A 23,448-nucleotide genomic window follows, 5' to 3' on the forward strand; every position below is an offset into this window, starting at 1 on the left:
TTCTTATTAGATGTGGGAATGAGTGGACAAACCAGAGACACTTTTCTTAATCTTGGGAGGAAGTTTCAAATTGCATTCATTCATTAATTTATCCATTTATTCAACAAATATTTGTTGAGTGCTAGCATGTGCTAGGCACTAGAGATATAATGGTAGCAAAAATAACCATAGTCCCTGTTCTTGAGGAGCTTATATTCTAGTGGAAGAGACAGACATTAATCAAATAATCATACAAATAAATGTAAAATTTTAATTGTGCTAAGTGCTACAAAGGAGAAAGGTATGGTGCTATGAAACTGATAATGGGGAGGGGAAGGATTACTAGTCAAGGAGTCCAGTGAACAGTTTCCTGAGGAAGTAATGTTTAAACTGAGATCCAAAGAATGACTAAGTATTACAACAGCAAAGAGGCAAAAAGAGTGAACCAAATAGAGGTAGAGCTGTGCACAGGCCCTGTGTCAGGAGGGAGCATTTTGGTTAGGAAGGATTGAAAGAGGGCCAGTATGGCTGGACCTGAGGAAGGGGGAGGACTATGGTATGAGATGTGGCTGGAGTCAAGTTAGGAACCAGGTCATGCAGGGTCTTATAGGCCAGATTAAGGATTTTATCTTTATCCAAAGAGCAAGAGAAAGACATTGAAGAAAGTTAACCTGGAGGTGAGAATGGGGATGACTTGTTCAAATTTGCAGTAAAAAAGATAAGTATCTGCAGAATGCAGAACAGAATAACAAAAGAGGTCATAGTGGATGCTGGTAGTTCTTCTAGGAGACCTTCACAAATGGTGGGACCAATAGGTAACAGACTTAGACTAGGGTAATGGAGAGATGTGAATTGACTCAAGATACTAATAAAGTAAAATAATTAGGACTTGGTGATGGAATAGATGTGTGAGTGTGTGAGAGAAGAGGGTACAAGAATTGGGAGAGGACTTCCCTGGTGGCGCAGTGGTTAGGAATCTGCCTGCCAATGCAGAGGACACGGGTTTGAGCCCTGGTCTGGGAAGATCCCACATGCCGTGGAGCAACTACGCCAGTGTGCCAAAACTACTGAGCCTGTGCTCTAGAGCCCGCGAGCCACAACTACTGAAGCCTTCGTGCCTAGAGCCCGTGCTCCGCAACAAGAGAAGCCACCGCAGTGAGAAGCCTGCGCACCACGATGAAGAGTAGCCCCTGCTTGCCACAACCGTGCACAGCAACGAAGCCCCAAAAGAGCAAAAATAAATAAATAAAATAAATAAATTTTAAAATAACAATAATAAAATTTTTTTAAAAAATCGGGAGAGATAAAGGTGATTCCCAGGTTTTCATGTCTGGAGAGTATTTTTGTTTTGTTTGTAGAGCTGAGGGCAAAGTGATGAATTCAATGTCCTCTCAGGTTCATTTCAGCCTACAGTATGGTTTTAAAATTTTTCCCCTTCCTAGCCTGATTGTCTCTTATAAAGTACAGAGGAGGAACCCAGGTGAAAGAATTTAGAATGTTTAATTTTTTAAAATTAATTAATTTATTTTTAAAATTTATTTTATTTTTGGCTGCGTTGGGTCTTCATTGCTGTGAGTGGGCTTTCTCTAGTTGCAGTGAGCGGGCTTCTAACAGCGGGGGCGTCTCTTGTTGCGGAGCACCTGTTCTAGGTGTGCGGACTTCAGTAGTTGTGGCTCGCAGGCTCTAGAGCACAGGCTCAGTAGTTGTGGAGCACGGGCTTAGCTGCTCCACGGCATGTGGGATCTTCCCAGACCAGGGATTGAACCCGTGTCCCTTGCATTGGCAGGCGGATTCTTAACCACTGCGCCACCAGGGAAGCCCCTAGAATGTTTGTTTATTTATTTATTTTTTGGTCGTTCCGTGCGGCATGCAGGATCTTAGTTTCCCAACTAGGGATCAAACCTGTGCCCCCTACAGTGGAAGCACGGAGCCCTAACCACTGAACCACCAGGGAATTCCCATAGAATGTTTATTTCTTTATATTAAGGTATACTTACATAAACTGCACAAATCTTAAATGTACAGCTTGATGAAATTTTACATATATATACACTAGTATAATCACCACCAAGGTCAAGATATAGAAATTTCCAGCACACCAGAAGCCTCCTTGGGTTCTCTTCCCAGCTAGTAACCACCAAGAATAATGACTATTCTGACTTCTATCACTGTGATATTGTGATATAAGAAATATATACATTTGATCATGACACAAGAGCTCCTAAAACTCTTTTCCCAAGTGATAATGGTTAGAGGAGCAGCTCTTATTCATAATAAGTCCCTTTCAACCATACTTGAGTTTATGTTAATGGGGTGATTCAAGATGGGCCCCTAGGTAACTTTAGATTGGGGGCTATTTGCCAGGGGAACCAACCTTGTGATTAGAGCATTGGAACTTTCAGCCCCACCCTCTCAACCACCAGGAAGGGCAGAGGGACAGGGGATTGAGTTAATAAATGGCTAATGATCTAATCAATCATGCCTATATAATGGAACCTCCATATAAACCCTAAACTACAGGGATTGGAGAGCTTCCAAGTTCGTGGACATATCCACATGCCATGACAGTAGCACACCCCAAACTCCATGGGGACAGAAGTTCCCATGATCAGGACCCTTCCAGACCTCACCCTATGTACCTCTTCATCTGGCTGTTTATTTGTACCCTTTTTAAAAATCCTTCATAATAAACCAGTAATAGTATTTATTTCCCTGAGTTCAGTGACCAATTACGGCAAATTATCGCACCTGAAGAGGTCATGGGAACCCCAGTTTATCTTTTTTTTTTTTTTTTTTTTTTTTTCCTTTTTTGGCACGCGGGCTCAGCAGTTGTGGCTCATGAACTTAGTTGCACCGCGGCATGTGGAATCTTCCCGGACCAGGGCTCGAACCCGTGTCCCCTGCACTGGCAGGCGGATTCTTAACCACTGAGCCACCAGGGAAGTCCCACCCAGTTTATCTTTTTTACCATTGATTGACATTTGAACTACTTCCAGTTTAGGGCTATTATGAATAAAGTTGCTATGAATATTCTTGTAAATGCCTTTTGGTGGACATAAACACTCATTTCTGTTGGGTTTACAACCAGAAGTAGAACTGCTCCATCACAAGGTACACGTATTTAGCTCTGGTAAGTACTGCCATAGATTTCTTCCAAATTGTTTGTATCAATTTACACACCCACTAGCAATATGTATGAGCAATCTACCTCCTCACCAATAGTTCATATTATCAGTCTTTCAAAAACAATTGTAGGGCTTCCCTGGTGGCGCAGTGGTTGAGAGTCTGCCTGCCGATGCAGGGGACACGGGTTCATGCTCCGGTCCGGGAAGATCCCACATGCCGTGGAGCGGCTAGGCCCTTGAACCGTGGCCACTGAGCCTGTGCGTCCGGAGCCTGTGCTCCTCAATGGGAAAGGCCACAACAGTGAGAGGCCCACGTAACGCAAAAAAAAAAAAAAAAAAAAAAAAATTGTAAACTTTCAAATAAATCTTCATTCTATTTTATTTTATTTTCACAGAAATGGTGAGCTCTGCTGGAAGGTGCATTCTGGGATAGTTCCTGGGATGTCAAGAGGAAGTGCACCAACCTTGAGGATGAACCTACAGCCTGTGACACTGGCAGAGGAGACCAAGATCCAAACGCAGCCCAACAAAAACCTAGAGATTCTCAAAGGAATTCCAGATTCTTGTCCTGGGTCATCCAGGGCATTGTGAGGCAAGACAGAATTGGAACAACAGGTTCAAAAAAGGAAGCTGACCCACTACTGACCCACCCACTGCATGTATGTCTCTGAAGGGATAGGCCTGACCAACTAAGCCGGGGCTGCCCTTCCCAAGGTGGCATTAGGGGTTAGTGGCAGTGCTGACTTGGGATGGCAGAGGACACTGTCTCAATCTGGTCTTTGGTTCGGCTTGGAAAACAAATCCAAATCTCCTTGCAGGCAGAACTTCAGATGGACCAACAGAGCTCCCTGGAGGTATGAGGCCTGAAGCCTGAAGGGATCAGCGGGTAACTGGGCACTACAGCCTGAGGGCCGTCAGCCCCAAGGAAGAGCTTCCTGCTTCCTCAAAGGATTTCTTGCCTGAGGAAAGGTGGGAGCTGGCATACAAATCCGTACAGAATCTTCTGAAAATGGAGGCAAGGGTGATCCTGAAGAAGCCCCCTTGTCTGGTGATCAATGACGGCCCTAACTGGACTGACAAGTTAAAGGCTCCTCTCTTTGTGGTTCAGAATTTCACCCTATCTGCCCTGATGGAGACGTAACCTGGGCCCCAAGGAAGAAGCAGGCAGTAGCAGTCCCCTGTTCTAGTCCTCACCTTAGGACTGCATGGAAGATGTAAGAAATATAAATTACGGAGGGAGGCCTATTTCATAGAGCACAAAAGACAGTGTGGCCGGCAGGTCGCGGGACTCCAAAGGGAGGCGAGGTACCACGCAGCAGCTAAGGAAGAGGTGACTGAGAGGCTGCTGCGATTAGGGCAGAACAGTCAGGCCGCGGGGAGGAGGCCAGCGGAGGCAGAAAGTCGACTGAGTGGAAAGTGAAGCCTGAGAGCTCCCCTGGCGTGGGGAGAGGGTGGCCTGAGGCCCTGGGTCTGGTGTTGGGGGTACCTGGGCTGACTGTGCCCAGCGTGGATTTCGAGTCGGACACCACCTTGCGGGTTGGGAAAAGGAAGTTAATGAATGCCTCCTCTCACAGTGTCCAGCCCTTGGCGCCAGGGCTCGGTTTCATAGGTTTGGGGAAACGTGCAGCGCTCAAAGGGAGATAACCAGCGGTGACCGCGGGGTAAAGGCGTGTTCGGAGGCATTCCTTCCCCGAGCGAGGGTAATCGCCCTCACTTCCGGGTGCCTCCGGATGGGCGGGTGGGGTTCCGATGTCTGGGGCCAGAACCCACATTCCTTTGCCCCCAGGTCGCCCACCTCCAGCGGCAGTCAAACGGCCGTTGAAAAAGGGCTGGCGGCCGCTGAGCAACTGCCGCGAACTCTACAGCGAGCCCTAAACCCAATCCTTCCGTCCGCACTGCATCTCCGTGGCGACGCGCTACGAAGTGCGGCTGCGTGAGGATGACGGAGCGCGGGCTAAAGGAAGAGGGTGTTTTGGCTCCAGCCGCTCGCCGTCCTTTCCAGACTTGGTCGTCGGAAAGCTTAGGGTTCCTGTCTCCCCTTCCCCTTCCCCTTCCCTTTCCCGGTCCCGGTCCTCCCTCCCTCCCTCTTTCCCTTCTGCCTGCCTCCCTTTTTTTCTACTGCCGCCCGGGGTCCGGGCCATTTTCCGGACCGGGCGCACTACAGTGCGCGGCCCCGGGACCCAGTATATGACCTGCCGTCTTGCTCCCGCTCGCTTCCCCCGCCCCATGTGGCTGCGGGGCCGCGGCGGCGCTGCCCACTATGGCCCGGAAAGCAGTTAGCAGGAAGCGGAAAGCGCCCGCCTCGCCAGGAGCTGGGAGCGACGCTCAGGGCCCACATCAGGGCCCACAGGTGAGGGCTGAGAGGCCGGGCCCCGGGTGATGAGGCGGAGGCACCCAGAGAATAGGGTTCGCAAATCAGGGAACCGGAACGAGGTCCAAGGTCTTGGGGGGACGGGGGGGGCGGGTGAAGAGCGGAGCCTTGGTCAATAGGATCCGGGCTGGGCCCGCAGGAGTTCACTGGAAAGCAGATAGGCCGCAGGGGTGAGAAGCTAAAGGGGAACGTGAAAACGAGACATATTCCGGGGAGGCCTGCAGCCAGGAACGGGGCTTGAGGAGAAAACAAACTGGGTTTCTGAGGAAGGGAAACCGAAGTCGAGGAGAATCGGGAACAACACCTCCAGTAAAATACCGGGAGAGACAGTGAAGTCCGCCTTCCTGTGGCCCGGGGAAGGGTAAATGATTGCGTCTCTCATATAGGAATGAGCCTCCCTTTGGGTACCCAAGCTCTGAGCTGGGCCTTTTGGCACTTGGACGCCTAGATGAAACAGCAGTTTCCAGGTATCACTCCTGTCCTGCTCTCTGGGTCTTTTCAGACTCAGATTTCCCGTGCCTCCCACCCCGTTGGTGTTTGATTTTTGGAATTCTGTAACTGCTTGGAGCGCGGACCTGGTGACAGGAAGGCGGCCACTGATAGGGCATCCCTGAAAGACCTGGGACCCCAGTTGGGCTCCTTGGGTTGCACCGTCCATGCTCCGCGGGGAGTACAGGCTGAGAGGGAGAAGGGGGCCATTAGAAATGCAGCCCAGGTCTGTATGTTAATCTCTCGGCCCTTCACTCCCTTCTCTATCAAGGATAGCTTTAAGGTACCTGAATCCTTCACTTATAAAAGACCTAAGTAAACCTTTCGTACTCTTTTCTGCTTTCATTCCTTTCTCTTTCAGCCCTTGTTTTCCATAGGTATCACTATGAGCAGCATCTTTTCAATGTTGGAAGAGTTAAACTGGACTTCTAGATTGACTTTCCTGTTCCATTGTATTTGTATTTCTGTTGTATGTAAATCCTGCAGGATGAGTTCCTAGTGATTTCTCTAATACAGTAGGATCCCTTATTCTGACAAAGGTAGCCAAAGCAGTGATTTCTAATTTGCTTTCCACAGTTTGGCTGGGGTCACTCACTTCACAAAAGGAAAAGACTCCCCCCAGTGAAGAGGTCCTTAGTGTACTACCTGAAGAACCGAGAGGTCAGGCTACAGAATGAAACCAACTACTCTCGAGTGTTGCATGGTTATGCAGCACAGCAACTTCCCAGCCTCCTGAAAGAGAGAGAATTTCACCTGGGGACCCTTAATAAAGTGTTTGCATCTCAGTGGCTGAATCATAGGCAAGTGGTGTGTGGCACAAAATGCAACACGGTAAGTTTCTGGATGGATGTGAACTTTCTCCTAGTTCTGGATATATGGCTCCACATGCCCTAGAATCTCTAACTGCTGATTTTCCCCATTAGTTGTTTGGGGGAGGAGATTGCCTTATTCTCCTTTCCATTCCCTCCTATCTGTTCATGACTTCTTCTCTTTTCTATTCCTTTTCCCACTTCCACATTTCTTTTCTGGTAAATCTTCAGAGGAGTCTATTACTTTAGGCCTCTTGCCATATGGTTATGCCACTGCTTCTTGATTTTTTTCCCCCCGTTTTTATGTTGTCTTTTAAGTCAGAGGCCTCAGAGGAAAGAATGATCGTCTGGGCATCATTCAGGATACAGGATAGTGAAAACCTAGGTGTTGTCTGCTAGGCTAAGTGCATATGTAGAAGTATTTAAACTCGTACTTGGCTAAAGATAGGAATAAGACAAACATTCTCATTTTAGGGGATAGAATCTAAAGATGTATTTCCTATAAGAAGGGGCAGGGAAGTATGTTGGGTGGTATATTTCAGGATGTATTGGGTTGGCCAAAACATTCATTCGGGTTTTTCCATAAGATTTTATGAAAGACCCGAACAGATGTTTTGGCCAACCCAATAAATGTTTGGTCTTTGCAAAGTAGCCTTCTGAAAAGGATTCAGTAGCAAGAAAAATTGAATATGACATGAGTAGGAGAGTATTTTTACGTAGAATGACTTAGAAGATAGTTATAAGTGAATGAAGGGGAAATTTTATCAGTTAATTTAACCAGAACAATTAAAGGCGTGGATAAAATGTCAATCCATGATTGGATATTGTGGATATGATTGGAACAGAAGAGCACAAATAGCATGATGTCAGAGGAATGGCAAGTGAGAAAAGACAGGGCCTGCAGGTGGGAAGTGATTCTTTCTTTTTTAATAAATTTATGTATTTATTTATTTTTGGCTGCTTTGGGTCTATTGCTGTGCGCGGGCTTTCTCTAGTTGTGGCGAGCGGGGGTTACTCTTTCATTGTGGTGCACAGGCTTCTCATTGCAGTGGCTTCTCTTGTTGCGGAGCAGGGGCTATAGGCACGCGGGCTTCAGTAGTTGTGGCACACGGGCTCAGTAGTTGTGGCTCACGGGATTAGTTGCTCTGCAGCATGTGGGATCTTCCCATACCAGGGCTTGAACCCGCCTGCCCTGCACTGGCAGGCGGATTATTAACCACTGCACCACCAGGGAAGCCCTGGGAAGTGATTCTGATTAACATGTGAGAAAAGATCAGATGTAGGTCCAGCTGCTCTCTGTTTTCACCTCACCCTGGGTGAATAGACAAGAAATGTCATAAATGGCTGGGTGAATTTACCCTGGACAGAAACACATCTTGGATTAATTGAAAGAGAAGATGGCTCTAGATCAAGAAAGTCTTAAGTACTAGGAGAAGTATTTGTTTAAAAAGGACATAGGCAAAGATTTAAACATGAGTTTTAAGGAACGATATAATACCATGGTGGTTGAGGCCAAGCTTTCATTTCCTCTTGTTGAAGGTTGCTTGTGATAAAGAAGCCTTTCAAAACTAAATAGTGGTGGCAAGCTCCTACAAAACTTCCTTTTCCTAGTCTCTCAGGTCACTACTCTTGGTTTAAGCGAACTGTCATCGTTGTCACTTGGAGTAGAGTCTTCCATTTAGAGGAATTCATTTCACACCTCATACCCATACAAACCATCATAGTGTTTTGCCCCAGCAAATGTTGCTGAATTTTAAACTGAATTAATCATCGTAGTCTCCTGCTTCTTGAATTTATTGACCCTCTTTTGAAGGTGAGAATAATGTTGAGTAGTAATTTAACCTACTCTTGATACGTGCCTCTTTCTGTCTTCCTGTATCCTCATGACTTAAAGTGTTTAAGTGGAGTCTTGCTTTCTTTTCTTTTTATAATTAGTGTTTTTCTTTGCTTAGCTTTCAGAACCAAAATTGGGAACCAGGAACAGTGTTCTTCTCTGAACTTTGTAATATTTGGCAAATGATTCTCTTATCTGTGCCTTTGTTTTCCTATCTGTAAAATGCAAGTGCTGAGAAGGTAGCTGCATACATCTTGGGAAATATTTCAAGTTAGCAGTATCTTACTTGTTCAGAAATAGTAGTGGTGATAATGAATCCAAAGCCTTTTCCAATGCTCTTGGCACTCCCTGGGACACCCCTCAGTTTAAAAGGAAAATTACTTAAATAGTTAGCACTATCTTTGGATAATATCTGAAGAGTTTGGGGAGGGAAGAGTTCATGTTGGATTCTCAATAGTAATTTAAGTTTTGATGTATTGAAATTTTACCATCAGTGAAATGATTTAAATGTATTCAGTAGGAAAGGTATACCACAACTATTTATATTCTAAAATAATCTTTTAATATGTATCTGCGGGTTAGAAGTGCTTTTTCTCTTGGCTGCTGTTGGTGTTCATGAGCATTTAACTAAGTGTACACAGATGCTAAAAAGTTAGGCCATTTCCAAGTTAACTGACTTGGGGCTATAGTATAGAAACATTTGCTGAGGCAGTGGGTCATCCTCTGTGAAAAAAGCAGTAGAGGTTTTGTAAATTATTCTGTAGCTTGATTGGTGGGGTGGGAATTTCCCTGTACTATGGGCTAACACTCAGACTAGGGGCAGTCCATTCAACCTCTCTGAATTCCCTGGGCCTAATAAGCACAGGAATAGGAATAAGATTGCTAGCCTATGTTTTTTAGCTTTTTTTTTTTTTTTTTTTTTTTTTTGCCACACCACACAGCTTGCAGGATCTTGGTTCACCGACCAGGGATCGAACCCATGCCCACTGTATTGGAAGCTCCGAGTCCTAACCACTGAACCGCCAGGGAATTCCCCAGCCTATGTTTTAGTCATTAACAACATTACAACATTCATATTTTTACTAAATTATTTAAAAAAGGAGAGGTAGTATAACTTTAATTGAAATATGGATTTGGGAACCAGGATGGGTAGGTATATTTTCCTGGTTTAGTGTTACAAACTCAGGTTATGTACAGAGCCATACAGAAAAGCTAAATAAGAGAAGCTTGCCAGAAAAACGTTTGAAACAAAAAAACATTTGAAGAGAAAATGTTTAGTTTTGTGCTTTCAATCAGTTGAAGTTTGAGAGGGGGTAAAGATTGAAGTTAGTGGTTTACGATTAACATATGTATAAGGGATTATTAAAATTGTTCTATTACCATGGAGAGAGGGTAGAGAAGTCACTCTTGGGTTCCATAAACCTTCCCTAAAATTGCAAAAATATCATTAGATGTATATTTTCTTAGCATGATGTGGGAGGGTGGTGTAGGGGAGCAGTCCATAGATTTCATTACATTTTCGGAGGGAATTTTGTGAGCCAAAAATGGGTAAGAACCATTGATATTGACAGAGGGGTTAAGAACAGAACCTTGGAGAACACCTGCATTTATGGTGCAGGAAGATCTATTAGAGGGGGAGCAGGGAGGTCAGAGGCAAACCAGGAGAGTACCAAAAACAATTCAAGGAAGTGGATATTTTGAGAGGGGTTGGTTTGGGAAGGATGGTGATAGGCAGAGTGATAATGTGTGCAGAGTTCGAGGTTCTTAATTTTAGACATGAACGCTTATTTCCCATTTTTTGACTTTCAGGGTACTGTGTCAAGTTAATTGATTTTATAAGGCTTTAGGAAGAGGAGCAGTAGGAATAAATTTATGCCTCTTATATGTGATGGTGCTAGAGTTGGCTGCCCTTTTCTGACTTGTCTTCATCTTGAGAAGGCCTTGCTTGGATTAACACAGGTATGGGCTCCAGGAATCCTGTTTCATGTAGTGTGTTGCAGACTTTAGTCACCCTCTATGTGAGGGAATTAATGGTCAAGAATGTTAGGGTGTGACCCATGTACTTATGATCAGTTAATCTATAGCAAAAGAGACAGGAATATACAATGGACAAAAGATAGTCTGTCTCTTCAGTGAAAATTGGTGCTGGGAAAACTGGACAGCTACTTGTAAAAGAATGACGTTGGAACATTTTCTTATACCATATACAAAAATAAACTCAAAATGGATTAAAGTCCTAAGTTTAAGACTGGAAACCATCAAACACCTAGAAGAAAATATAGGCAGAAAACTCTGACATAAATCATAGCAGTATTTTTTTGGCTATATCTCCTAAGGGAAAAGAAAAAAAGCATAATAAGCAAATGGGACCCAATTAAAAGCTTTTGCACAGCAAAGAAAAGCATCCACAAAATGAGAAGATAACATACTGAATGGGAGAAAATATTTGCAAGTGATATAAACAATAAGGGGTTAATACCCCAAATATGTAAACAGTTTATACAACTCAATATCAGAAGAACAAGCAACCTGATTAAAAATTGGGCAGGGGGCTTCTCTGGTGGCACAGTGGTTAAGAATCCGCCTGCCAATGCAGGGGAAACGGGTTCGAGCCCTGGTCTGGGAAGATCCCACATGCCGCGGAGCAGCTAAGCCCATGCACCACACCTACTGAGTGTGCACTCTAGACCCCGCAAGCCACAACTGCTGAGCCCGTGTGCCACAACTACTGAAGCCCGTACACCTGGAGCTCGTGCTCCACAACAAGAGAAGCCACTGCAGTGAGAAGCCCATGCACTGCAATGAAGAGTAGCCCCTGCTCGCCGCAACTAGAGAAAGCCCACGCACAGCAACAAAGATCCAACGCAGCCAAAAACTAAATAAATAAATAAATAAATATATATATTTTTTAAATTGGGCAGAAGGCCTGAATAGACATTTTTTCAAAGAAGACATACACATGACCAACAGGCACATGAAAAAATGCTCAGTATCCTTAGTCATCAGAGAAATGCAAATCAAAACCACAGTGAGATATCACTTCACACCTGTGAGAATGGCTATTATCAAAAAGACCACAAACAACAAATGTTAGTGAGGATGTGGAGAAAAGAGACCCCTTGTATGCTGTTGGTGGGAATGTAAATTGGTACAGCCACTATGGAAAACAGCATGGAGGTTCCTCAAAAAACTGAAAGTAGAACTACTATATGATCCAGCAATTCCACTCCTGGGTGTATATCCAAAGAAAAAGAAAGGAAAAACTCTAATTCAAAAAGATAACGTGCACCCTAATGTTCACAGCAGCATTATTTACAATTGCCAAGATATGGAAGCAACCTAAATGTCTTAACAACAGATGAACAGATAAGATGTGAGATATACACACACACACAGACACACACATATACATACATATGTATACATACACTTGCACACAACAATGGAATACTCCTCAACTGTAAAAAATGAAATTTGGCCATTTGTGACAACATGGGTGGACCTGGAGGGTATTATGCTTAGTGTAATAAGTTAGAGAAAGACAAATACTGTATGTTATCACTTATATGTGGAATTTAAAAAATAAAACGAACGTATATACAAAATGGAAACTGACTCACAGATATAAAGAATAAACTAGTGGTTTCCAGTGGGGAAAGGGAAGTGGGGAGGGGCAAGATAGAGGTAGGGGATTAAGAGATACCAACTACTAAGTATAAAATAAATAAGCTGGGCTTCCCTGGTGGCGCAGTGGTTGAGAGTCCGCCTGCTGATGCAGGGGACACGGGTCCGTGCCCTGGTCTGGGAAGATCCCACATGCCGCGGAGCGGCTAGCCTCGTGAGCCATGGCCTCTGAGCTTGTGCATCCAGAGCCTGTTCTCCGCAACCGGAGAGGCCACAACAGTGAGATGCCCACGTACTGCAAAAATAAATAAATAAATATAAATAAATAAGCAAGCTTCAAGGATATATTGTACAACACAGGGAATATAGCCAATATTTTATAACAACTTTAAATGGAGTATAAGCCATAAAAATTTTGAATCATTATGTTATACACCTGAAATAAATATAATATTGTAAATTAGCTATATACTTCAATAAAAATTTAAAAATTAAAAGGTTAGGGCCTGAACAGCAGTCCTATGGGAAGGATTCAAGAATTTTAGGGCAGCTTTTCTCAACAAGAATGTTGATGGTGTTTTGGTGGTTTCTTCCTTCTCTGGGACTTTACCTCATTCCTGGAGATTTCACATTCTTGGCTTCTGCTCCACAGATGCCAGCAGTCCCCCTCTACCCTGCACCTTCAGTTATTGTGACAATCAGGCACATGCACGTGTACACGCAGGCACACATGCATGCATTTTCAAACATTGTGCCCTCAGTTGACAACCACCTCAGAGCTTGAGGTGGGCAGTTTTTCTCTTAAGTGATCTGAGCCCTTTATTTCAGGTATAGTCTGTTGGAAGCTTGGGACGTTGGAGAATGAACATAGGAGTAACATAGTGACTCTTGCACTCCAGGCTTTTTTTTCTAGCTGGATCCTTGATAGACATTACAGTCAGAGAAAAAGGTCTTCTCAAGCTGACACATGGACGTTTTTTCTGTTGGAATGGGAGCAGTGCCCGGGTCTGGTTCAATATGAATGAGAGTTTTTCCTGGTGATATCTAGGAGTATTGCTTTTTAGCTTGACCTTAAGCAGGATTCTTCATATATTTCCTGGTCTAGGAGATAAAAGGAAGAAACTGACCCAAAATTGGCAGCTGGGTTCAATCCAGGATTATGGTTGGAGTGCAACATTCGGCTTTTTTTTTTTTCTTTCTTTTTTTAAAATTAATTTATTTCTGGCTGCATTGGGTCTTCGTTGCTGTGAGCAGGCTTTCTCTAGTTGTGGCAAGTGGGGGCTACTCTTTATTGCAGTGCATGGGCTTCTCATGTTGCAGAGCACGGGCTCTAGGCACGCGGGCTCAGTAGCTGTGGCTCACGGGCTCTAGAGTGCAGGCTCGGTAGTTGTGGCGCACGGGCTTAGTTGCTCCGCAGCATGTGGGATCTTCCTGTACCAGGGTTTGAACCCATGTCCCCTGCATTGGCAGGTGGATGCTTAACCACTGCGCCACCAGGGAAGTCCCAACATTCAGCTTCTTAAACTGCTGATTCCACTTTAATGCTGGGATCTTTGGAGGCCATCAGTCCCTCTCACTTGTAGGTGGGGATGTTTTCATCAGGACAGTTTTCGAATGTGAGAAGAAATGGAGTAATATTTCTGCATTTCATTGGCTAGAATGTAGTGGGACAACTTTGTGTCTGCTTTTACTAAATTTATAACCATTTATTGAGTTTCTCCCATGTATAGCAAGACTGCTTCATGTGGGGTTGCAGTGATATAGAAACAAATCTCAGACAGAGCTGGAAGGGACTGTAACCACTGGCCTCCACTTTTTCTTTTAGAGTTGAAGAAACAGTTATTTGTGAGATTCTATAATGAGTTAAGTTTGGGTCCTAATTTTCTTTATTCCTTGTCAGAATTCTTTATGTTATGCCAAGTACTCCTCAAACTTTCACTGCAATACCCCTAATGGCAGAGGAACGCCTGACCTCTGCTAGCTTGGCTGGGATACAATACATAGCTGCGTGCAAAGTTAATAACAACATAGATGCCTCATTAGAAGCGCCAACCAGGAGTACTCCCGGGAGGAAGTCATTCCTAGCTAGGGTATTCAGAAAGGATTTCCTAGAGGAGGAAGAGGCTTCAACGATGGGAAGGAAGCAGGGATGTCCATTCCATATCAGAGTCAGGAATATACAAGGAATGTTGAGCGACTCTGGATAGACCCATTTGGCTGATGCTGGGCAGAAACAAGGGAGAGTGACTCAAGTCACTGGGGATTTGGTTGACACGACTAACTGAATTTCCTGTGGATAACTTTTTTTTTTCTTTCCTTCTGACTCATGTCTAGCTTTTAATAATGAATAATCCTGTTAATCACCGTTCTCATCTGGAGAATTGAGTTACATGCTTCACAGCATGGCCCCTGGTGAATTTATGGCCTGTTCCTGCAGCCCTGTAGACTTGGAGGATGGGGAAACCTGGGTAGCTGAGAGCAGAGGTTTGCTGGGAGGTGCCTGGCAGGCTAACTACCTGCTGAAAGTTAGTAATGAGATAGTCTGGTTACTTGATTTGGTTCCTGTTTTCCTTGGGCTCTTCCTTTAGTCTTCTTTTGCCAGTCCACCTTCTTCTAAATTGATGTATATTTGATTTCTGATTGCTGAGGCCTTTGTTTCCTAAGCATGACTCAGGAACTGTCTGCATCACAATCACTTGAGGTACGTGTTTAAAATGCAACTTTCCTGGTCCCCACTCCTGTACTGATTTAGGATTTTTCCTTCCGTGAAACCTAGGAATTGGAATTTTAAACAAGCTCTCAGGCAATTTTTATATGAATCACTGGCTTAGACTTTATGCTGTATAGCAATAATTTTTTTGTCACCTTATTAAATCTAGACCATTCATTTGAATCCTTCTTGTATTTTCTAAACCACACTCAGGGCATAGGTGGGACATCATGTTTAATGGATCTGGAAGAATTTCCTTGTAGGCATCTTGGTTAATATCTGTTCAGCAACCAGTAGTATGTAATCAAATCTTATTTCTGCACTTTGAGGAGGTCCTTGACAAATAATTATTTTCCTTATATGCCAGTTCTGGTCTCAACAGACAAAGCAAGAAATTTGCCCATTCTTTTTTTTGTGTGTGTAGCTGCGTTGGGTTTTCGTTGCTGTGCGTGGGCTTTCTCTAGTAGCAGCGAGTGGGGGCTGCTCTTCATTGCCGTGCGTGGGCTTCTCATTGCGGTGGCTTCTCTTGTTGTGGAGCACGGGCTCTAGGCATGCAGGCTTCAGTAGTTGTGGCACGTGGGCTTCAGTAGTGTGGCTTGCGGGCTCTAGAATGCAGACTCAGTAGTTGTGGCGCACAGGCTTAGTTGCTCCAAAGCATGTGGGATCTTCCCGGCCCAGGGCTCGAACCCCTGTCCCCTGCATTGGCAGGCAGATTCTTAGCCACTGTGCCACCAGGGAAGACACTGCCCATTCTTTTTTTAGGTCAGATCTTAGCTTAAATCATTACTTTCCAATTTTTTGGTCTCTTTACTAGAAGAGTTATAGTAAACTTAAGTCAGAAATATCAACAAGTTTAAGTCATTTTGTATTGTGTATTTGGATTCATAGATTCATGGGTTGAATCTGGGCTCCATTTCTTACTAGCTTTGTACCCTTGGGCAAGCCAGGTAATTTCTCCTTAGCCTTTCTTTCACCTTTAAAATAAATGGAGTGGGGACTTCCCTGGTGGTCCAGTGGTTAAGACTCCATGCTCCCAATGTAGGGGCCCCGGGTTTGATCCCTCATCAGGGAGCTAGATCCCACATGCATGACGCAACTAAGAGTCTGCATGCCACAAGGAAGATCCTACATGCGGCAACAAAGATACCACATGCCTCAACCAAGACCCAGTGAAGCCAAATAAGTAAATAAATACATATTAAAATAATAATAATAATAATGAGTGAGTAGTATCTGCCTAGCTTAGTCATGAAGAAAATTAAATAAGTTGTTGGTTAGCTCGGTGCCTAGAACATGTACTTAGTAAATTGTTGATGTAATTAATGGCAGTGGAGGAGGCAATGGTAATAGTAGTTTGATGGTTCTAGCCTTTAGGTGTATTTCTGGCCAAATTCAGGTACATAAGATAAGATAAGAAGTGACCATTTTTCTACCCTGTAAATTGGTTATTTTCTGTATGTCAACCACATCCCAAGGAGCTTAAACATTTAAAAATAATTCATTTAGATATAATTTATATAAGAAAAAATACAATTAGGAAATTATAGTTAATTTCATCATAAAAGAGATATTGATAAAAGCAAAATATTTTTCTGTATACAAATTAAAGTGTTAACCAGTTCTGATAAGGATGTGGTGGAACAGGTCATATATTTATTGCCACTAAAACCCTTTTTTGAAAGTAATTTGGCATTATGTTTCAAAGACCTGGGATGTATTGTTTGTTGAATGAAGAGCCTAATAAGTATTATACCCTTTGACCTAATATTTTCATACTTTGGAAATTATCCGAAGGAAGAGAGAAGTCTTTTTTAACAAAATAATTATTGGAAGCTATTTTATCAAAATGTTAACAATGGAATACTTAAGTAATTTATGGTAAATCAAATCTGCATGATATTATGGAGGTATTGACATAATTGTGAAGACTAATAACATGCAGAGCTTTTGATATGTTAAATGTAATGAGATACAGAATTTTCCCTCTGCTGATTATAGCTATGCACCATTATACATGCATGTGATTAAGGACTGAAGAGGAACTTGACAAATGAAAAACAGACTTGAAAAGAGGGATAGGATTTTTTTGGCTGTGTCTTGTCTTAGTTGCGGCACGTGACATCTTTCGTTGTGGTGTGCGGGCTCTTTGTTGCAGCACATGGGCTTCTCTCTAGTTGTGGCGCAGGGGCTCCAGGGCACATGAGCTCTGTAGTTGTGGCACACGAGCTCAGTAGTTGCAGTGTGCGAGCTTAGTTGCCCCGTGGCATGTGGGATCTTAGTTCCCTGACCAGGGATGGAACAGGAGTCCCCTGCATTGGAAGGTGGATTCTTAATCATTGGACCACCAGGGAAGTCCCGAGAGATAGGATTCTGAGCAATCTTTCTTGCATTTTTTATTTCCAGTATTGTAGATAAAGTATTGTCAATAAACTCTAATTTTTTTCAAAAAAGTTACTTCAGCTAGATGTTTTTTCTTAGCCTAGAGCAATGGTGAAAGTGGCCTTGCCAGGTTGCCTTCAATGCTTGTGTTGTTTGCTGACAAAGATTGAGCAGTCACAGTAGTATACCTCCTCTCTAGGGAAAGGTTGTAAAGAAAGAGCTTGGAAATACAGTGGTAGGATATACGGCAAAAGGAGTTTCCCCTCTCAAGTCACAGAAGTTTTTTGGAGCTGCAGATAACACCTGGAGAGAGTTCTTGCTTTTCAGTGGGCAGATACATAATCATATTATCATTAAGTCTTTGTGCTTTAAGGCTCAGGGAAGTAAGAATGAGACAATAGGGATTATGTTATTGTTTTAATACTGTTATTATTAAAAGTTTATAATCTCTTAATATACTAGATAATTAATTAGTGTGTAATGACAATCTGCTCTCCAGTAGTTTGTAGTTCAGAGATAATGACAATCTGCTCTCCAGTAGTTTGTAGTTCAGAGATAAGGCTTCCTTTTAATTCTGAGTAGAAGATCTTATGCCTTGAAATGCTCTGGGGAACAAAAAGCTGAGAATATCTTGTTTTCTTCTGAATAAGCTATACATTAACTATTAGTATCCTTCAGTACTAAAGGAATTAATTTTCATCTTCCATAGGAAGAAATGAGGATCTGTGTAAAATCAGGCTAGTTGACCAATTCTTTTGTTTATCCTTCTATTCTCTGATTGGATGGTATATCACTTGGAAGTAGGACATGGGCTTTGTATTTAGGTAAAGGCAACACTCAGTTGAGTTCTGATTTTACAACTTAAGAGAAATTTTTTACCAAATGTTTGTCAAGGTGCTTGAGGTAGCTAAACCTCTGTGGTGTACTGTCAGAGGCTCTTCACTCGGTGACTTTGGCGGATACCAGCCAAAATCTTAAGTGTCTTTCCAAAGCTGACTCTCAGGACTTATTCCATTTTCAACAGAGCCCTCCAAAGTCAGGGGTTAAGAATCAGTTTACTGGACTTGTTAACTATAACGCTTGTAAAGAACTATGTTACTGGGAATTCCCTGATGATCCAGTGGTTAGGACTCCATGCTTTCATTGCCGAGGGCCTGGGTTCAGTCGCTGGTTGAGGAACTAAGATCCTGCAAGCTGCGCCACCCCCCCCAAAAAAAAAAGAATTATTATGTTACTTAAATTCAGGATAATTGTAAATCCTAATATGATCGTCCTCCCACAAAATCATGATTCTAGTGGGAAAATATCAGAACTCAGGACCTAATACGAAGTACCATTGCTGATTTCAGCAAGCCAGCCCTATAGCCATCCTTTGGAGGAGCAGCTTAGATTCACAATTCAAAGAGTAAGAGATCTTAGCATAGCACAGGCACCTGGATTTAGATACAAGGATGTTCACCACAGTGTGTTTTGCACTACTGAAAATTTGGATACAGCATAAATGTTCGATAACAAGGAATGTGTTCGATAAATTCTAGCATACCCATGCAGCACATCACCTTAAAGCCATTAAAAATTATTTAAAGGTATATAGATTAACTTGAAAAGGTGTTAAAAGATACAAAATAATATGTATGAGGTCACATTTTTATAAATGGAGAAAAATATGTATGCATGTGACTAGGCATATAGTGAAGGACCTGAAAAAAATACACCAAGTGGTAGTAGGTATTGGTGGTGTTCATTTTCTGATTTCCCCTTTTCTATGTTTTACAAGTTTATGATGTGTTACTTTTGTAATTTGGACCCCCAAAATGTTATTTTACTTTAAACAACCACAGGGGTCTTTCCTTTAATAGACTTGAAATAGAAACAGTGATTCAGCTTTCTAGGTGTGACAACTCTTCTAACTCCTGAACAGTCTAAAATATTTATAGCTATAGAGTTTTGATATTGTTCAAGCAGCTTATTGATCTCAGCCATACCCCTGTCTCCTGCAGAGCAGGATGCAGGTGAGTAGGTAGCAAGCTTTTAGAGATGGGCTGGACAGAACGCTCGCTTCTCCTGGACCTCATTGGAGTCCTGAGTTAAGTGCAGCTCATTTCAGGGCCTGTGGTCCTTTTTTTTTATCTTTTAATTATGCATGTCGTATGTGTTCCCTGAGGAAAAAAAATCAACATTCCTGGATGCATTTTTATTTTTTACTATTATTTTTTAATATTTGGTTGCACTGGGTTTTAGTTGTGACAAGCGGGCTCCTTAGTTGCAGCACATGGGCTCCTTAGCTGCAGCAGGCAGGCTCCTTAGTTGTGGCTCACAGGCTCCTTGTTACAGCTCACCGGCTCCGTGGCATGTGAACTCTTAGTTGGGGCATGCATGTGGGATCTAGTTCCCTGACCAGGGATCGAACCTAGGCCCCCTGCATTGGGAATCTTCACCACTGAGCCACCAGGGAAGTCCCTGGACTCATGTTTTTAAAAGGGAGGGTATTCATTTAATAACATAGCATGACCAACTTTACTTGTTAGTAAATATCCTCTACTCCATCATTCTTAAAGGCTGTATAATAATCCATTGTGTAGATATTCCCAATCCCCTGTGGTGTTTCACTAGTTTAAAATTCTCTGTATTTTGGGACTTCCCTGGCAGTCCAGTAGTTAAGACTCTGTGCTTCTGTTATAGGGGGCACCGGTTCAGTCCCTGATCAGGGAACTAAGATCCCACATGCTGCACAGCAGGGCCAAATAAATAAATTAATTAAATTCACTGTGATTAAAATTGTTCACCTTTCATTATTTCCTTATCATAAATTTCTAAAATTGAAATTGCAGAGTTTACACATTTAAAATTTTTGATACATATTGTCTAACCATTTTCTGTTGTGTTTCTGGATCTTGGCTCTCTCCTTTGCTCCTCCCCATCTCCATTTGGGAGAGAAAATGTATTCCTCTGCTTGACTTCAGTTATCCTCCCTTTCCCATAATTAAGCTGCCCTCTTGCCTTTTACCATCTGACTTGGTATAGTCATCCTGTCTGTGCGACCTATGTGGATTTGCTTTCCTTTCTCCATTAACCTCCATCTAAAACACTCTTTGATACTTTGTGAATCTCCCCTCCCCCCATTTTATTAAGCCACCTTGACTTTCTATACGCATAATTGCATATGTCTATATGCAAATACATGCATTTAGAGGTGTACTCACTAGTCTTATAATCTTCCTGATTGTAAGGCCTTTGCTTTCTTTTTTCCCTCTGTCCTAACTTGTAAGTTGCAGGGAGCCATTAAGCCTCAGGCTTACCTTGCCATGCTGCTGGTTTCTGGCAGGGATCCCAGTAGGTTAATGTGGAGCAGCCTCATTCTGGGAAATGTTACAGGAGCTGTATGAAGCCTTGACCCTTTGTCAGACAGCTTGGGGAGGTGGTCTGTGGCACTCCATCCACATCCCTGTTCCTTCCTTTGAAAAAGCAAAAGGGCTCTATCCTTCACATGGTGCTTAGTCATTCCTCTGGAAGATGAGGGTGAGGTTGGGGGTAAACTCTTTGTTTCCTGGGCCTCTACTGAGCCAGCTGTTTGCATTTCCCTTGTATAAAGTCTTTTTCATCTAGTGTAGAAGCCTTTCTTATAACCTACTGAGTGAAACAAACATTAGAATAGAATGTATTAGCTAGTACTTGTTAAAGTACCTATTCTGTGCTGAGCCCTGTACTAGATAATTTACATTTTATTAGACCTCCTAGCAACCCTATTAGATAAATAATATTATTCAAGTTTTATAGATAAGAAACAAGATTCAGAAAGGTGAAAGTGACTTATCAAGGTCACATAGCTACTAAGTAACCAATGGAATTCAAACCTAGGTCTCTCCCAAGTCCAAAACTGGAGAGGTTGGGCTTAAGACTTTCTTGGACATGAATAGATGAAGCTTTTTCTCTTCACCTTTTCTGGGTGGCAGAAATGGAGCCCTGTTTTAAGGCATAGGGTTGTGTCTTATCAAATGCATCGTCCTTAGTGTACAGAGTAGATTCTCTCTACATCAGTGCTTCTCAAGCTTCAGTGTACTTGGAGATCTTGAGAAACTCCAGATGCTGATTTAATAAGTCTAGGGTGAAGGCCTGAGGTTTTTTGTTTCTAACAAGCTTCCAGATACTCCTTTGAGTGGCAAAGCTCTAGATCAGTGATTGTTAAACCTGGGCAATCATTAGGTTCGCCTGGAGATCTTGAAAAAAATTCACTTTTACTGGCCCCAAACTCAGAACTTTCTAATTGGAGGAGTTTTAGGGTAGGGCCTGGGAATTGTTTTTAAATATTTATTTATTTATTATTTATTTATTTGGCTGTGCCAGCTCTTAATTGCGGCATGTGGGCTCTTAGTTGTGACATGCAGGATCCAGTTCCCTGACCAGGGATCGAACCCAGGCCCCGTGCATTGGGAGCATGGAGTCTTAACCACTGGACCACCAGGGAAGTCCCTGGGAGTTGTGTTTGTTTTGTAGTATTTTTTAAAAAAGAAAATTCCCCAGGTTATTGTATTATATTATATTGTATTATAATCAGTTTGAGAATCACTGATCTAGAAGCTAATATATTATGGTTGCATTGTCCCACACAACACAAAAGTGTTAAGTGGGCAGTACATTTTGCTTTATTAAACATTTGAGGGGCTTTGTTGGTTAGAGATCATTTGTTTAAAACGGTAAGAGGGCTTCCCTGGTGCCGCAGTGGTTGAGAATCTGCCTGCCAATGCAGGGGACAAGGGTTCGTGCCCCGGTCCGGGAAGATCCCACATGCCGCAGAGCGGCTGGGCCGGTGAGCCATGGCCGCTGAGCCTGCGCGTCCGGAGCCTGTGCTCCGCAACGGGAGAGGCCACAGCAGTGAGAGGCCCCCATACCGCAAATAAAAAACAAACAAACAAACAAATAAAAGGGTAAGAAATCCACTCACATTTATTGGAAGGGCTAGCTTGCAAACCTGAAGAGCAGGAAGTATCCCTGGATCTCAGAAAGACAACTAGGAGTTGGAAAGCCCCTAGGAACCAGGGATGTCCATGCTTCCTGTCTTCTGTTTACTTTTCTATGGGGACTGGCTTTGGTAGAAAATGGCCACCCAGACAGTTTGGTTTAGTGCCACCAGCCAGTTCCATATTGCTGAGAGAATTTGAATGACCCAGTCCAGTCTAGCCTCTGGACTGGTTCTCCTTGAGCCAGGAGGCCACCCCAGGACAGTGCTGTGATCTGGAAATCTGGGCTGTTTCAAACTCAGCTACAGGCCCGCACTCTGAGTGCTGGGATGTGGGGGCCCCCTAACATCATTGGGCAGGGCCCCTGAAAGGTGGTTACTCTAAGCGCTTACTATGTAGCTCTGCATGGTTGGGGCAGGAGAATAGAACCAAATAGGGTAAACCCCCAGCTCTTGGAATTGGAAGGACATTATTAGCTTAATGGAGAGGAGAGACAAGTAAAGAATTTTTTTAAAAATTTATTTATTTTGGCTGTGTTGCGTCTTTGTTGTGGTGTGCAGGCTTCTCATTGCAGTGGCTTTTCTTGTTGCAAAGCATGGGCTCTAGGCACGCAGGCTTCAGTAGTTGCAGCACTTGGGCTCAGTAGTTGTGACTCGCAGGCTCTAGAGCACAGGCTCAGTAGTTGTGGCGCATAGGCTTAGTTGTTCCACGGCGTGTGGGATCTTCCCAGACCAGGGCTCGAACCCTGCATTGGCAGGCGGATTCTTAACCACTGCGCCACCAGGGAAGCCCAAGACAAGTAAAGATTTTGAAACTGTGATAATACCACAATACTTAGGTATTGTGGGTAGAGGGCTATCTTGGGAGCCTACAAGAGAGGAACTTAACCAGCCTGGACATCAAGGAATATTCATAGAGGACATGTCTGAACTGAATCATGAAAGGTAAGGACATGATGGCCAGCTAAAGAAAAGAGTAGGAGGAAGCATTTCTGGCATTGTGAACAGCATGAGCATGAAACAAAATAATTATATTTCATCGAAGAGTCTTCATTGAAGACCCAATGCAGTCAAAAATAAAATAATTATTATTTGTGTGAATAATAATTAATAAGCAGTTCTTTCTATAGTATAAGGTCCATGGCAGGATTTGAAGCTAGAGAGATAAGTA

At 43.2% G+C, this 23,448-nt stretch overlaps 1 protein-coding gene across 3 annotated transcripts in view; it reads left to right on the plus strand.

Annotated features, from left to right (window-relative positions):
* The first annotated feature begins 5,031 nt into the window (after positions 1 to 5,031).
* The window catches only part of DCAF12 (DDB1 and CUL4 associated factor 12), a 40,413-nt gene continuing 21,996 nt past the window's right edge, over positions 5,032 to 23,448 (plus strand). The window contains exons 1-2 of one of the 3 annotated variants that reach the window (XM_067041356.1): positions 5,032 to 5,446; positions 6,541 to 6,795. Coding sequence is in view for 1 of the 3 variants with exons in the window: in XM_059072788.2 (XP_058928771.1) it covers positions 5,365 to 5,454; positions 6,541 to 6,795 (345 nt within the window). In the remaining 2 variants the exon portion in view is untranslated. Of the gene's footprint in view, positions 5,455 to 6,540; positions 6,796 to 23,448 lie in introns of all 3 variants that reach the window. The other 2 variants (XM_059072788.2, XR_010841951.1) reach the window with 2 other exon arrangements.

The sequence above is a fragment of the Kogia breviceps genome, chromosome 8 (assembly GCF_026419965.1).
Source record: "Kogia breviceps isolate mKogBre1 chromosome 8, mKogBre1 haplotype 1, whole genome shotgun sequence".
NCBI lineage: Eukaryota > Metazoa > Chordata > Mammalia > Artiodactyla > Physeteridae > Kogia > Kogia breviceps.